The sequence below is a fragment of the Electrophorus electricus genome, chromosome 7, assembly GCF_041902795.1.
Source record: "Electrophorus electricus isolate QZ-2024a chromosome 7, ASM4190279v1, whole genome shotgun sequence".
Taxonomy (NCBI): domain Eukaryota; kingdom Metazoa; phylum Chordata; class Actinopteri; order Gymnotiformes; family Gymnotidae; genus Electrophorus; species Electrophorus electricus.
The window spans coordinates 6,957,277-6,971,004 of NC_137503.1; the positions used below are offsets into that span (position 1 = coordinate 6,957,277).

General features: G+C 42.5%; 1 protein-coding gene across 1 annotated transcript; it reads right to left on the reverse strand.

Moving 5' to 3' along the window:
* Positions 1-3,189: 3,189 nt before the first annotated feature.
* her6 (hairy-related 6) lies at positions 3,190-5,002 on the reverse strand. Its single transcript, XM_026998838.3, has 4 exons — positions 4,662-5,002; positions 4,470-4,565; positions 4,232-4,319; positions 3,190-3,988 (listed from the first exon to the last, which is right to left on the reverse strand). The coding sequence occupies exons 1-4, from the start codon at positions 4,767-4,769 to the stop codon at positions 3,468-3,470; spliced, it is 813 nt and encodes a 270-aa protein (XP_026854639.1). The 5' UTR covers positions 4,770-5,002; the 3' UTR covers positions 3,190-3,467.
* Between the last annotated feature and the right edge of the window lie 8,726 nt (positions 5,003-13,728).

Consider the following 13,728-nt stretch of genomic DNA (forward strand, 5'->3'; position numbering starts at 1 on the left):
AAGGTGTAATTATTGTCATGTTGGAAAGATGTGTGGCATATGTCTTGCAGAACCCTTGCTAAGTTTTTCTAAGGAAAGAGATTTGATTGTTTGAGACACAACTACTTAGCAACAAGAAACACCACTAATAAAACCTTGAGAGTGAAAGATAGATCTAAAGAGTGAAAGAAAGCGCTAATAATACACTTAAAGAAATTCACTAAAGTAACATCAGGGCAATAGGTATACCTGTTTCTCAGTGATACACATTCCAGTTTTTAATTGTTCCATTTTTTTAATAGCAATTCTTAAGTTCCTCAAGTCTTAATGACATGAGGCATATTTATCTGATGATAGCCGGAAAAGGTATTAAGGGAAACTCCTTGGCTCCACCTTTCAGTGTGTGTGTATATATATATATATATATATATATATATATATATATATATATATATATATATATATATATATATATATATATATATATACATATATATATATATATATATATATATATATATAATTTTTTTGATTTAATTGTGTGATAATTGCCTTCATGTCCTCTGCATTTGTGTAAATGCATACTCCTCCATAAACCTGGCCCTGTGTGTCTGCGCACACACTGCTACAGTGCTCCAGTGGAGTGCGCCCTGCCCTGCTTTGCTCAGCATGGCCTGGCCCTGTCTGTCAGTATGCGCGGGCGGGCGGGTGGTGGGCAGCGGGGCGGTGGAGTGGTGGGGCAGTAGGCCGCTCAGGCAGGCAGCAGAAGAGCCAATGCGTGTGTCAGTGAGGCGCTCTCCCACATTCCCTCGACGGCTGGCAACACGCCGGCCGCGGGAAGGGGGTTTGCCTCGTTCTCACGACCTCTCAGGTTCCTCCGCTCATCTGGGAGCTATTCATTTCCTGCCAGAAAACAGCCTTTCCTCTGCAACTGCAGGAGGGGGTGAGTGGGGGGGGGGAGATGGAAAGAGAAAGAGAGAGATAAAGAGAAAAAGAAAGACAAGTGGAGTGGAGTGGAGTGGAATGGAGTGGAAGGGAGGATAGGCTGGGGCTTTGGCTGCAATGTGAGTCCAGGCCTTGGTACTGCATGCCCTGGGTTTAAATCATAAAGCTCTGGCTTGTCTGGGCTGCAATCAAACACAGAGTAGTAGTGACTGTGAGCTGGGGGAGAATGAGAGGCAGAGAGAGCAAGATTACACCATATGGTAGCACTTAAGAGCCGAGGAGGAAGCAAAGAGAGGTCTTTCGTTTAAGGTCCCCACCCCCCTTCTTTTTTCCCTTTTCACTGCTGATCCTTGCATACGCGTGGAGTGTGGGAAAAGTTAATTGACACGCATGGCAGCTAACCCTGCAGTCATGTTGTGACATGTGCACACGGGCAGCCCAGCAGAGTGGTCACTGGGCCAGTAACCTGAGACACTCGTAAAGCTGTCCTCCATGGGTGGAGCGGTGGGGGCTTGCTGCTGTCAGCAGAGCCAAAGCATGGGGAGGTTGAGGGGGGTGGGGGCAGACTCAGGCAGGCTAAACATGGCTCAGGCCTCGCCGCGTGCCTCGGGATCCAGCTGTGACCCTGGATAAACAGGAAAAGGACAAATGGGCGGTGCCTAGTGCAAGCGCCAGGTTTCTGACCACGTTAGGCAGGTCTGTCCTGTCTCGCAGAACTGCTCCCAAGTCCAGGTTGCAAACACCCTTGCCTCAGTCCTGCATGAGTCTCACAGGCCTCCCTCTCGCATCTGCTTTCAATCTCACTAGCTACTCTGGCACCACTACAAGGTGTGATGGAAATTCAGAATGAATGCACTTATCCACCCATTGTGCCTCTTAGCAGATTGGTAATTGCAAACAACTGGAATGCTCCCTCCTAAGGATGGCCACACTGGAATGGCTGAAGGCAATGTACACCTGGCCAAATCAGCATCAGAAATGCGATTTCCTCAAATCACATTTCTTTCATATATCTTTCTAGACCTAATTACACATCCACCCATAGTTAATATGGTAAACAGGTTCTCTATATACCACATGTGAAAGGCTATGTACTAAAATGTATATCTATGTAGAGATCTTTTTAAGGATTAAAGCAATTAATAGTAATTAATAGACATCAGGAGATCAGCAATTAAAACATTGATGATAAACATATCTTGCTGAAGAGCTGTTCTTTTTGCTTTTTGGACTATATCTACCATGTTTAATTATTACTTTAGTGCTTTCCTATGCATGTGTTAAAACGTTATAGTACAATAAAATAACAAACCTCTATGGAACAAATATATAAGCAACATGCCTAAAAACGTCATTAAAAAAGACGATAAAACAACAAAATCACACATTTTCAAGCTTCAGAAAAAGTATTTCCATTTAACGCCTCTCACTTGGTAGAACAGGTAACAAAGTGCTAGTAACGCACGTATACTGTCATACTGATAAAAATATAAGCTGCTCTCGATAAGCGCGTCAGCCAAATGTGAATTTAAAAGCAGGATTATTGACAATTACAGATGTCTTAACTGTGGTTGTAGTCTTCGTTATAGTTGCTAGATGGCGCTACGTGGTCATATAATAAAATCGTTTCCGGAAATCTTAATGTGGGTTCAAATTGGCTCAGTCGGGGGCTTTGCTAAGTTTTTAGGATGATTCGGTTTTTTATCTCCTTCATCTCATTAAGTATTTGAGAACATTTGGCGATGCGAAATTATAAACTGGACGTTCTGGCAATGTATTCGGATTTTTAAAAGCTTGCTTTTTGTTTTCGCATTGGGTTACTGACTTAAAATATTCGCCTAAATAAATACAACGCTCAAAGGGCACATGAGTGAAGCGAGACCTATGAGTGTGTTTACTTGTACGACACGTCCTCGGTCAACTGTTATATTGTATTATCTAGCACTTAAGAACCCATTAGAAATGGGAAATTAATATTGACAAAGATTTAGCTGTATACGAATAACCATAGATACACGTGTACATGTTCCTAAATTTAACACCCGTTTAAGACAGAACGCTTTTTGATTTTTTTCTCACGTTAGGGTGGATGATACCTGACTCGTGGCCATTCCCTTTTATATACTCCTCCAGAAACCTGCCCTGTCTGAATAGGCCTAGGTTTAACCCGTTGTCAGGTAAGAACTGTAGCTTAATAACAAATCAATTAATGCCAAATACATTTAAAAAGTAGTGCGTAAAAATGACATCAAGACAAATGCAAACTATTTTCATACAAATTTATTAGTCTTCCAAAAAGAAGAATATTGTGAATGCATTCAACATATCTTTGGCATCAACATTAGAAAAGATACCGCAAATATAAAAATGCAATGAACGGACTTCAACAATACAAATAGTTTCAATATGAACTTCTCTCCCTTTTGAGCTATACAAATATAGTGCATAAATCTCTTCTTAAAACATCTCCATACAAAAAAAAAAAAAAAAAAAAAAGTGTGAAACGTTTAGTGAACGGTTAAATGTCTTTAAGAGTTTTGTCTCTACCAAGGCCGCCAAACGGAGTCGGAGGTGACTGATGGTGCGCCTGGAGATACTGCCGCTGGAATGGGTGTACTGGCATTGTTGGCATACACTGGGATTACAGGACCATTTGGGGCAAATGCAGCGTTGGGGATTAAAAATGCGAACTGTCCATCTGTTGCCGGTACAAGTTGGAAGCCTCCGTATACTTTAGTTGCTTCGGGTGACAAGTTGGAAGAGGACCCACTTTTGCAGGGTACTCCGCTGAGAGGCAGTACACTGGCTTGAGGAGTTGCGCTAGGGATCGGAACCATAGGCTGAGCGAAAGTTGGGTGCGGGGGGCCAGCAGCTATTTGGTGCTGTGTGGGATAGTTCATGGCGTTGATCTGCGTCATGCAGTTGGCCAAGTGACCCAGCAGCCGTGTCCTGACCTCGGTGTTAACCCCTTCACAGGTGGACAGGAATCGGGTAACTTCATTCATACATTCACTGAATCCGGCTCTGTATTTTCCAAGAACGGTGGGATCTGTGTTCAAAGCAGCTGTTGAAGTGAATTGGAGTGCGATTAGTCAACCGAACAAGCGTTTGCGCGCACGTTAAAACCTAGGCTTTTGGTATAAAAATATGGCAGGCCCACCTTATTTCAGCGTGGATAAAAGCTGAAAGTTAACAATTAGCTATCCAGACAACAGGATCTAGTACTGTGTTCAAAACCGCAAGCGAGTGGAAGATTGCCTGAAGTAATGTCATAACACCTAATTAGTGACTAGAAGCGAGGACTTACCAGTCATTTGCGCACGCTGCATGTTTCTGAGGTGCTTCACAGTCATCTCCAGGATATCCGCCTTCTCAAGTTTCGAGTGTCTAGAGCTCTGTGTGAATTTAACATCGAAGACGATCAGTATATGAGAAGCTCTGCATCAACTTCGCTGCCTATATACGTTGTAAGACGTATTCACGCGCATATAGGCCTATTTTTCTAGTAGGCTACCAATAATTGTGTGCCATTCCCGGATACTTACATCTTTTTTCAAAGCATCCAAGATTAGCGTTTTCAGCTGTCCCAAGCTTTCGTTTATTCTGGCTCGTCTTCTTTTCTCCATAATTGGTTTAGACGACTAGAAGCAAAAGAAGCGTGTCAAATTGAGTTTTCGATATTTCGACTGGTGTCCGACTGTTGAGGCACGAACAAAACACAAAATGATTAAACATACCTTTCTATGTTCTGAGGCTGTCTTGGGTTTATCAGGTGTTGTGTTCATGCTTGCCGGGGTTGCGGCAACCGGGGAAGATGAGTTTTTTTCCATCATGTCAGCAGGCATTTTTTTTGTTTGTTTGTTTTGTTTAAAATTATCCTCAAAAACTTGTAAGAAAAAAATCCTCCGTGAGTGCTCTTTGACAGCCGTGAGGGCTACGAGTGTGCGCTTTAGAATTCCACACTGCGAAATAAAAATCCCGTCGAAGCGTCCTGAGTTTAACAGTTGTGGTAATGATGTCACAGCCTCTGATTTCGCCGTTTGCCAACGGATGTAGCGACTGCCTGCCTGCGCCTCGCGTTGGTCTTATTTATATCTCAGACTGCACGCGAACGGCTCGTGTGAAACTTCCCAAACTTTCTTTCCCACAGTAACTTTCTACCAATCAGCGTGAGGGACACGCGGCCCGGAGGGAGGATGGCTCGTGGTCGGCGCCACTCCATTGGTTGTTTGGCGTTTGAGCGGGTGGCCAATGGCGCACGGTCGGGTTTAGGGCACAACCGAGACTGCCTTCAATCATTCCGTTTACATATTAACACTTAAAACCCAACCACCCAGCAGAAATCACATACTCAGTAATTATAATACAATACACGTTCTAAACCACTAAAACTAAGTGAATAAATCACAGTCACATCGCATGAAATCATTCGAAGGAGTGTATTGTGTAATTAATCCAAATTGGAACAAACACGGGTGGTTGAACAAGTTGAATTAGGTCGCACACGGTAAAATAATAAATTATGTGATTCAGAACAGAGGATGTAGCAATATATTCGAAAATGGTGAAATAAGGAAACTAAACTATTTTAATGAGTTGATTTTTGAGGTGATTATCAATTCAGCTAAACATGTGAGTGAACACCCCAATAATGTAACCTATCTTTAAATTGTTTTTAAATCATAAGTTATTTAACAGGACAGCTCTGTAGTGTTCTTTCAGCGGGACTATGCTGAAGCTTGGCATTTTGACATATGTCGGCATGCGAGCGCTATTGTGAATGTGGAGCACGTGCCAGGATGTTTTATTACCGCGGTGGTTGAGGTTTGGCTGGCGGGCTAGGGGTGGCGGTGGTGGTTTACATTAGAGGGAAGGTAAATAGCAGCTGCTGTTCTAAAAGCCTGGGAAAACCACGCCTACCGAGAGCTCGATCGGGCTTATCGGAATGCGAGGCAGTGCAAAGATATTTCTGAGTGAGAGCGCACTGTGCGGATAACGTCCTTGACTGTGCCGGAAAGAAGTTCTAATTTAGGTTATAATTTCATTATAAGGCTATAATGGGTTGACAATGCGTTGTCACAGTTATAGTTACATACATTTAAATAATTGTTAAATGCTCATATAATACAGTTTCATTTCACTATAATAAAACTGAAAATATTTATTTTAAAACACGTCTAATGACTGCATAAAACGTTGAGGCTCAGAATAGCCATAAAAGACGAAACAAAGCCACAAATGGAGTAACAGAAGCTCTCATCTTTATTCTGTTATCTGTGCTATCATAAACTAACGAACTTGTCAGTGTAATGGGACTGCCATAAGCCTAATGAAATACACTGGAAATGGCGGGGGATGGTGAGCTCTCCCCGTTCGTGCTGCGCGGTTGCCACCCCTCTGATATGCACAGTTACAAGCGTGATCTCCAGCTGCTGCAGACCCCGCGACACGTGGCGCGCGAACGACGGGGGAAGGCGCTGCTTCTGCCGGCTTGCTGCCTGCGTCTGCAGGACGGCGCGCTAGAGTTCGCCTACAGATCCTGAGCGTGATAGTACAGCGGGCTTTTGAAAAGATTTTCAGTGGTTAGCCGCAAAAAGTTGTAAGGATACACACAGGCTAACGGAGATCTTGCTGAAGTCAGTTGGGTTTTTTCACTTTAACACGTTTTCTTTTTGTGGTATTAAAAAAATGTTAATTTTAGAAAACTGAATTAATTTCTAAGAAGAGCATGTAATCCATCAGTTCACGTCAATAATATGTTTCATCCGCCCGTTTCGAACAAAAACAAAATTAAGAATCCAATTTCTTATTTTAATATTCAATTTGTTTACAGTGCAGTATTTTTGAGCTCTTTTAAAATTATTTGCAGACTAATGTACTGGTGGCAAAGACCAGAAGATTTAGAAATCTTTCTTCTCCGGATGAGTTATGTTCTCATGCTAGGATTGCAATAGATATCTAAAGGGGGCACCGAGTTGGCAAACTCCCAGAAGAGATTTCACTGACCCTCCTTTTAAAGGCACCTTTATACGTGGTTGGAAGCCTGACATAGTTATGTTTCATATTTGGTTCTGTTAGAAATCATATTTGATATGTGACTGCATGAAAATTAAAGTTTTGGTGGATATTCAACATTGAAGTAGGCTGTAAGCATATGTAATTGGGATAATTAATCATATTTAGCTAGGGACATATTTAAGTGCCTCTCTCTTTCTCTCACTAACACAATCTCTCACACATATGCTTACATACACATACACACACCTTACTAACAGTCTTCCTAGACTCCCCATCACAATGTCCCATTTGGACTTATATCTTTATTGAGGCTTTTTAACTGTGGACCGCCACACTGCAATAACACAATCAAGGCTCCCGATTGCAGGGCTAAAGTACGTGAGAATTATAGAAATGGTACACTCCCAAATGATCAAGGCTGCAATCATAGACATGGTGTAAACTTAATGTGTAAACCATTGGTCAGTGCTGGCAGTGATGAGACAGTGTGATTGCTTGTAGACATCTCAGCCATAGCTTTGGGAGGGTTTGAACTCTTAGCAACACACAGCTCATGGTGGTAGGCAATGATGAGGAAAAGGTGAGGCAACTGTTTTGAAGCCTTCTTGGGGATGCAAATAAAAATCTATTAGCATGAAGAAACAAACATCAGTAAGCTGGCATGAACCCATCATACTTGTCAAAGAACAAGCAGACAGTTTGATAATTTTTTTTTCAAATAAAATGATCTGTTTTTAAACTGTAAAAAAATTATATGATTAAGGTAGGTGTTCTTGATCTATTTGCATATGCTTTTGTTTCCATGGGGTCTGTGTTCCTTCAGAGTACTATACATTTATGCACTAGATCTGGTAAAAAGGGAGAGAACCAGTTGCTAACAGAAAATAAAAGGTGAAACAAAGAGCAAACTCTCAGAACCAACTGATCCTTAAAAGACAGAGAGAGGAGGAGAGGCAGAGAGAGAAAGAGAGCGTGAGAGAGAGTGAAAGAGAGAGGAACGAGTGTGGCTTTGGAGGCCCTCCAGTCGTCTTCCCACGAAGCAGACGCAGTGCCGCCTCCCCATGCTGGATTGAGTGGTGGAACACAACCAGCACACGCGTACACACACACACACACACACACACACACAAACACACACACACACAAACACACACACACACACACACACACACACACACACACACACACACACACACATACACACACAAATACACCATTGAGTCCAGCTCACGGAGAGCCTGGGGGCGTCAGAGGTAGGGGAATGCTAAAGTGTTGATTCATAGTCTACTTCTCTCTCTCTCACACACACACACACACACACACACACACACACACACACACACACACACACAAACACAGATCACTCAGGGTCACCACCAGCCTAGCAGACATTACTGCTCAGTGTATGTTTTACTCAATAGCGGCTGGGGAGCTTTTCAAAACAGGCGCCTACCGCGCTGGTGATTCAAGCCTTTCTGGGCCTGCCGCGGCTCTCGCTGCTTTAGAGGCTGGGGAGAAGCGCGTGCCCTGGGGGGGACTCTATTGAAGTGAAGCTAAGCTCTTTCTCTCCGCTGTGCCCTCCTGTGAAGCTGGGGCTACCAGGGGCTGTGTGCTCATGTGGAGGAGGCTGCGGAGACTGGGTCACAGGTCACTGAGGATGTGCATCCGGCTGCCAGACTCAGCTGGTTTGGGTGGTTTGTGAGTTAACAAGCCTGGGGCCTTATATTTTTTAAGTAGCCAGATGCTAACAACAAGACTTTGTGTTCTTCTCAAATAGATAAGATACTGTTTTTTCTTTATTTTTTAACTCACAACCAAAGGTGTACAATTCTCTGTGTGTGTTCAGGCTCACCATTTATCAATAGTTCAAGATAAATTTCGTTTTATTTAAAATCAATGGGAACTTACTCATTTACACAAAATAGCCCACAACTACTTAAATGCTCTTATTATTTCACCCTACTATGTTTGATATTGTGGCATTCTGTAAAAGAAGATTAATGTATTTCAGAAGACTCAGAGGTCACAGTGTTGCTTTGGCTGTTTCCAATATTAACAGAACTCTAAAGACATGGAATATCTTTCCATCACCAGTTCCTGTTTATGTAAAGGATCTTGATCCTTTTGCATTTGAATTACAGGTGCAAAAACTATTTCCTCCTTATGGGACCACCTTGTTTACAGAAGATAAGGGGGTTCTTTGAAGATGTGGATCTGTTATAACTGTCAGCGATGTCTAGAATAATTATCTCCTAGTTTAGTGTAAGCAAACAAATAGCATCTATGAAAATGTCAGGTATGTTTCTGGTCTCACATGTGGATAATGACATATTTAATGTGATTGCATCAATGGTTTTTGATAATTTGTAAAAGAAAAAATAATGAGACAAAGGTGTCTGCAGAGGTAGTGACAGGTGGTTAACTTTTTTATAAAAAAGATGGCATTATTTGATTATACAGATATTTAATCATTTAATAGAACTTGACATTTTATTATTACATAAAAAGCAAAAGGAACATTTAAATTATATGAAAGTTGACATCTCTATTTAGTGTTTTATAAGTTACTAGCTATGTAGTGTAGCCTTAAAGAAGTTTCCATCTATAACAAGTTCTTACTCAGACCACCACCCCCCCCCCACACACACACACACACAGCATACATTTTTTAAAATGTATTTAAATTAATACCTTAAGCTTTACTGGTTTAATGTATTTTCTAAAGGGTAAGGCCAAAGGGTTAATGCCAGGGCAAAATGGCAGATGCTGGAAACTTGTAAAATCAATTACTATGGCTCCCTTCTACCTGCTTTCTGGATAAGGTTGCAGTTACCAGGCCAGATTCACGGTTATATCCCTAGTGCATGAGCTCTGATCCTGGAAAGAACTGTAGCCTGCCCCCCTCGCTGAACCTCCACCCAGGCCAACCACCTCCTTTCTTCCCGTGGGAGTTTGTGAAACCAGGATAACCTTGAGACCTTGGCTGAGCCTCTGCCAGGAACATTAAAGGGGTGTCTCTCTCTCTCTCTCTCTCTCTGTCTCTCTCTCTCTCTTAACCCACCAGTTTTACTCTACATTGAACATTATTCTATTATACCTTTTCCCCTTTTACACTTAGGCTCATTTTGTAGACTTTTTGCAACCAATTATGCATGTCTCCTCTCTATGTCAGACACACACATACACTCTTGCTCATCTTGTGCATCCTGCTACGAAAAGGCGGTAAAAAAAAAAGCACCATTCACATGATCTCCCATGCAGCACACTATTATCTGTAGATTGTTGAGCTGCCAATTTCAATTTTACTGCCCTGTTATCAGGCCCCAAAATAAATGCCTCATTTGAAAAGCAGAAATCAAACTGTCTCTATAGGAGAGATGACTGACATTGATTGCAAACTAACTATTTAGTGCCAGGCTGCACTTTGTGTGGCTTTTGTCTATCTCTCTCCCCCTTTTTTTTCCAGGCTTTCACGGCTGTCATATTCCTTTAGTGCCGGGGAAGGTCAAGTGCTGCTGCCTGAGAGATCTAAAGCACTGGAAATGATTCAGCCTCCCACATTACAGCAACAATGCTCTTCGCTCCTCCACCCCACTGGTGGCAGAGGACACTCTTAATGCATTTGGTCCCTTATTCTTTTCAAGTTACTTTTTTTATTTTTTGGCAAAATCAAAACCTATACATCTGACCCCCACTCAAATAAATATCACATTTTTAAACAGCAGATTAAAGCAACTTAAGGATACATGTTAAAGGTATAGTACAGTGTGAAGACATTTGTGGACAGTTTAAACAGAAGACGTAGAAAGGGCTTAAATTATAGGCTGTGTAGACATGAGAGAGTTTCACCCCTTATTCATATGAACCTTTAGCAGGTAAAAATACAAACAAGCATCCTTTCTTTGCTCTTCTATGAGCAGTGAGACATAGCGTTCTCATACGTCCTGTTTTTTCTCTCCTGGGCATTTATTCTGAAATTCCCATGACATCATTTGCCGCCGTGACTGTCTTGTCTGATGTTCTTTGTGGCACAGGCCATTCACACACTCAAATGCACATGCATGACCTCATCACCGGCACATTCTCTCCAGGTTTCACCTTGCACCTGCCATGCATTCCCTGTCCCCCCTGGCCATGTTACCACCGAATCCGGCCTCTCTCTCTCCCACCCCACCCATTCATGGTCCATTGTTCCCTGCTCAACACAGCAACTGGATCAGACGTGATCTAGCATCGACTTTCACCTCAGTGCTTGCCACAGAGACACCCAGCCTGCTCTAGACTAATGGCCCAAGAGTTTACGCTGGGTTTCACTCTATGGTTTCACACATTAGCCCAGTGGAGACATCTGGTAGTAAAAAGATGGATTTTCAATAATTCTATCAAACAAATGGCTATTCTGGCTACAATTGTTATATTAACTCGAAGCACTGAGAGATAGATGGGCAAGGTCTTGGATAGTACTTTCTCATAGGACCTCTAACCATTCAAATGGACTGTAATTTCTGTAATTTTATCAAAATTCTCCTAAAGTAAGTATTAAATATTCCCTTTGATACTTCAGCAAATATGTTTTAAATAATCTCAACAGTTAGAAGAAAGCACAGTCAGTGTCAGGGATACATATAGTGGAATGAATTCAGTACTGCACTTTTCCTCAGTTTCATTATTTCTCTTTTTCTTCTCCCTTTCTATTGGAATAAAAGTATTGTATCTCCTAGTGCATGTTGCAACACAGGCCTCCTGCAACTGAAGTGTTGAACGTAGGCTTAAGCATCAATGGTGCCCCCTACTGTTCTGGAGTGCCCAGCCATCTGATCGTTCACCCTTTTACATGGACATAAGATCAACATCCCATGACCACTTTTCCATTTCGAAACTGAATATCAATGTGACCCAACGTACTTTTGACTTATTAGATTCTGACACTTCACAGTTTGCAGGGTAGGGAAATAGCATACATTTTGTCGTGTGTAATTACAAAGTGTACAGCCCCCTGTTTTTGTTCAATAGTGGCAAATCCATGAGCACTCTGAGACATGCAACAGTCTTAAAGGTGCATGTCACTTAGAGGAACAGTCATGCCTCTATGTGAAGTGGCAAGGGTCAAAGGTTCATTGTGGAGACCCCCGCTCTTGTGCTTGGGGTCCCTTGACACATCTCCTTAACTGGATTACAGAGCAGGACTGACAACATCAGGTGCTTTGATGATTAGGAGGCATCCCCTATCTCAAAGAACATCACAGTCCCAAACCAGAGTCCACCACCTCCCCCCATTCTACACAGATCACACCTACCTTAATAGCTTGCCATAGGCGCTCAAGGTTTTGAATTGGTGATTGATGCATTGTGGGGGCAAGGGATGGTGGGAGGACATGGGAAAGAAGAGGCCCAAAAGCCTTAATCACAAACCAGATTCATCTCCTGATGACTGCCCACTTTCTTGACCACAGGCATCCTTGGGTCATGCTTGATATTGGATCTGGGAGACAGGATGTAGCAACCCGGCAGTCTACTAACTCAAGCAGGCCACGGAGTAGCTTTGCTGGAGATTGTTCTGTAGGAGCAAAAATACAGAGGGGGTTGATTTTTCCCACAGATCAGCCAATTAGTCCCTTGAGAACACAAATGATCCTTCTCCTTCCAACAGCCCCACCGCCTCAGCCCTGGCAGAGGCCAGAGAACCCTTGGCACCTATTCCTTCCTCTGTCTCCCACTCCTTTCAGCCGCTCCCTTTCTTCGTGTTTCCCCAGTCACCCCACCGCTCTTCCAGAGCTAAGTAACTTTAATTGTCCTGGGAAAGTCAAGGCTGCCCCTCAGGACACAAAGCCAGAGCTGCTAATGAATGTTCCAGCGAAGAGATTAGGTGCAGTCAGGGGCAGCCATGATGAGAGGGGTTGGGACAGAGAGTGTGTGATCTTCCTCTGTTTGTGTGTGTGTGTCCTCCAATCTGCTTTATTAGGGTGGCTGAAATATACTGAGTTATTATAAAAGAAAATGTTTCAAGTAATTATTCTTAGTTAAAATAAGAAATTTATATAATGCTTATATGTAAGCCAGGTTATATTCAACTGTACTTAGAAACTGCATCAGATCCTGACTTTACTGTCATTAGCGGCAAAGATGCTGCCATCAGTAACCTTAAACATGGTGGAGATAAAGTTAGTATGTACTGATAAAGTTGCAGTAGCTTATACTGGAGAGAGAGAATGATGAATGTGGGGGGGGGGGGGGGGGGGGGGTAAAGTGATAAGGAGAGAGGCTAGATAAGGAAGACCCTGGGCCTTGGGCAGACATTTAAGGCAGATTTGATTTAAATCAAATTCCTGTGGTCAATTCAAGTTGCAAATCCAATTCACACTTTGGGCAAAAATTCTAAATACAGCACCCACATCCATAAGGAGCACTGAGATGTCATGATGACAGATCTCATGACATCTCAAACAATGACAGAGAGATGCCCCAGCTAGCTAAAAACAGATCAGATCAGGCCAGACCTCATAGTACAAGACAGAATTTCTCTCAGCTTTCTCTAAGTGTGTGTCTCTCTCTCTCTCTCTCTCTCTCTCTCTCTCTCTCTCTCTCTCTCTCATAACACTCAGACCTCCTAGGTACAAGCATTTGTACCTCAGTCTATGTGTGCATGTGCAGGAAAAAAAGAAAGAGGACTGTGATTGAGTTTATCCGAATCCAGATGCAAGTATCTTTGTGTTTGTGTTTGTATGAATTTGTGCCTCTTTGTACTTGTGTTTGAGTTTGACGGTCTTTATTCTATTGTTAGGGAAT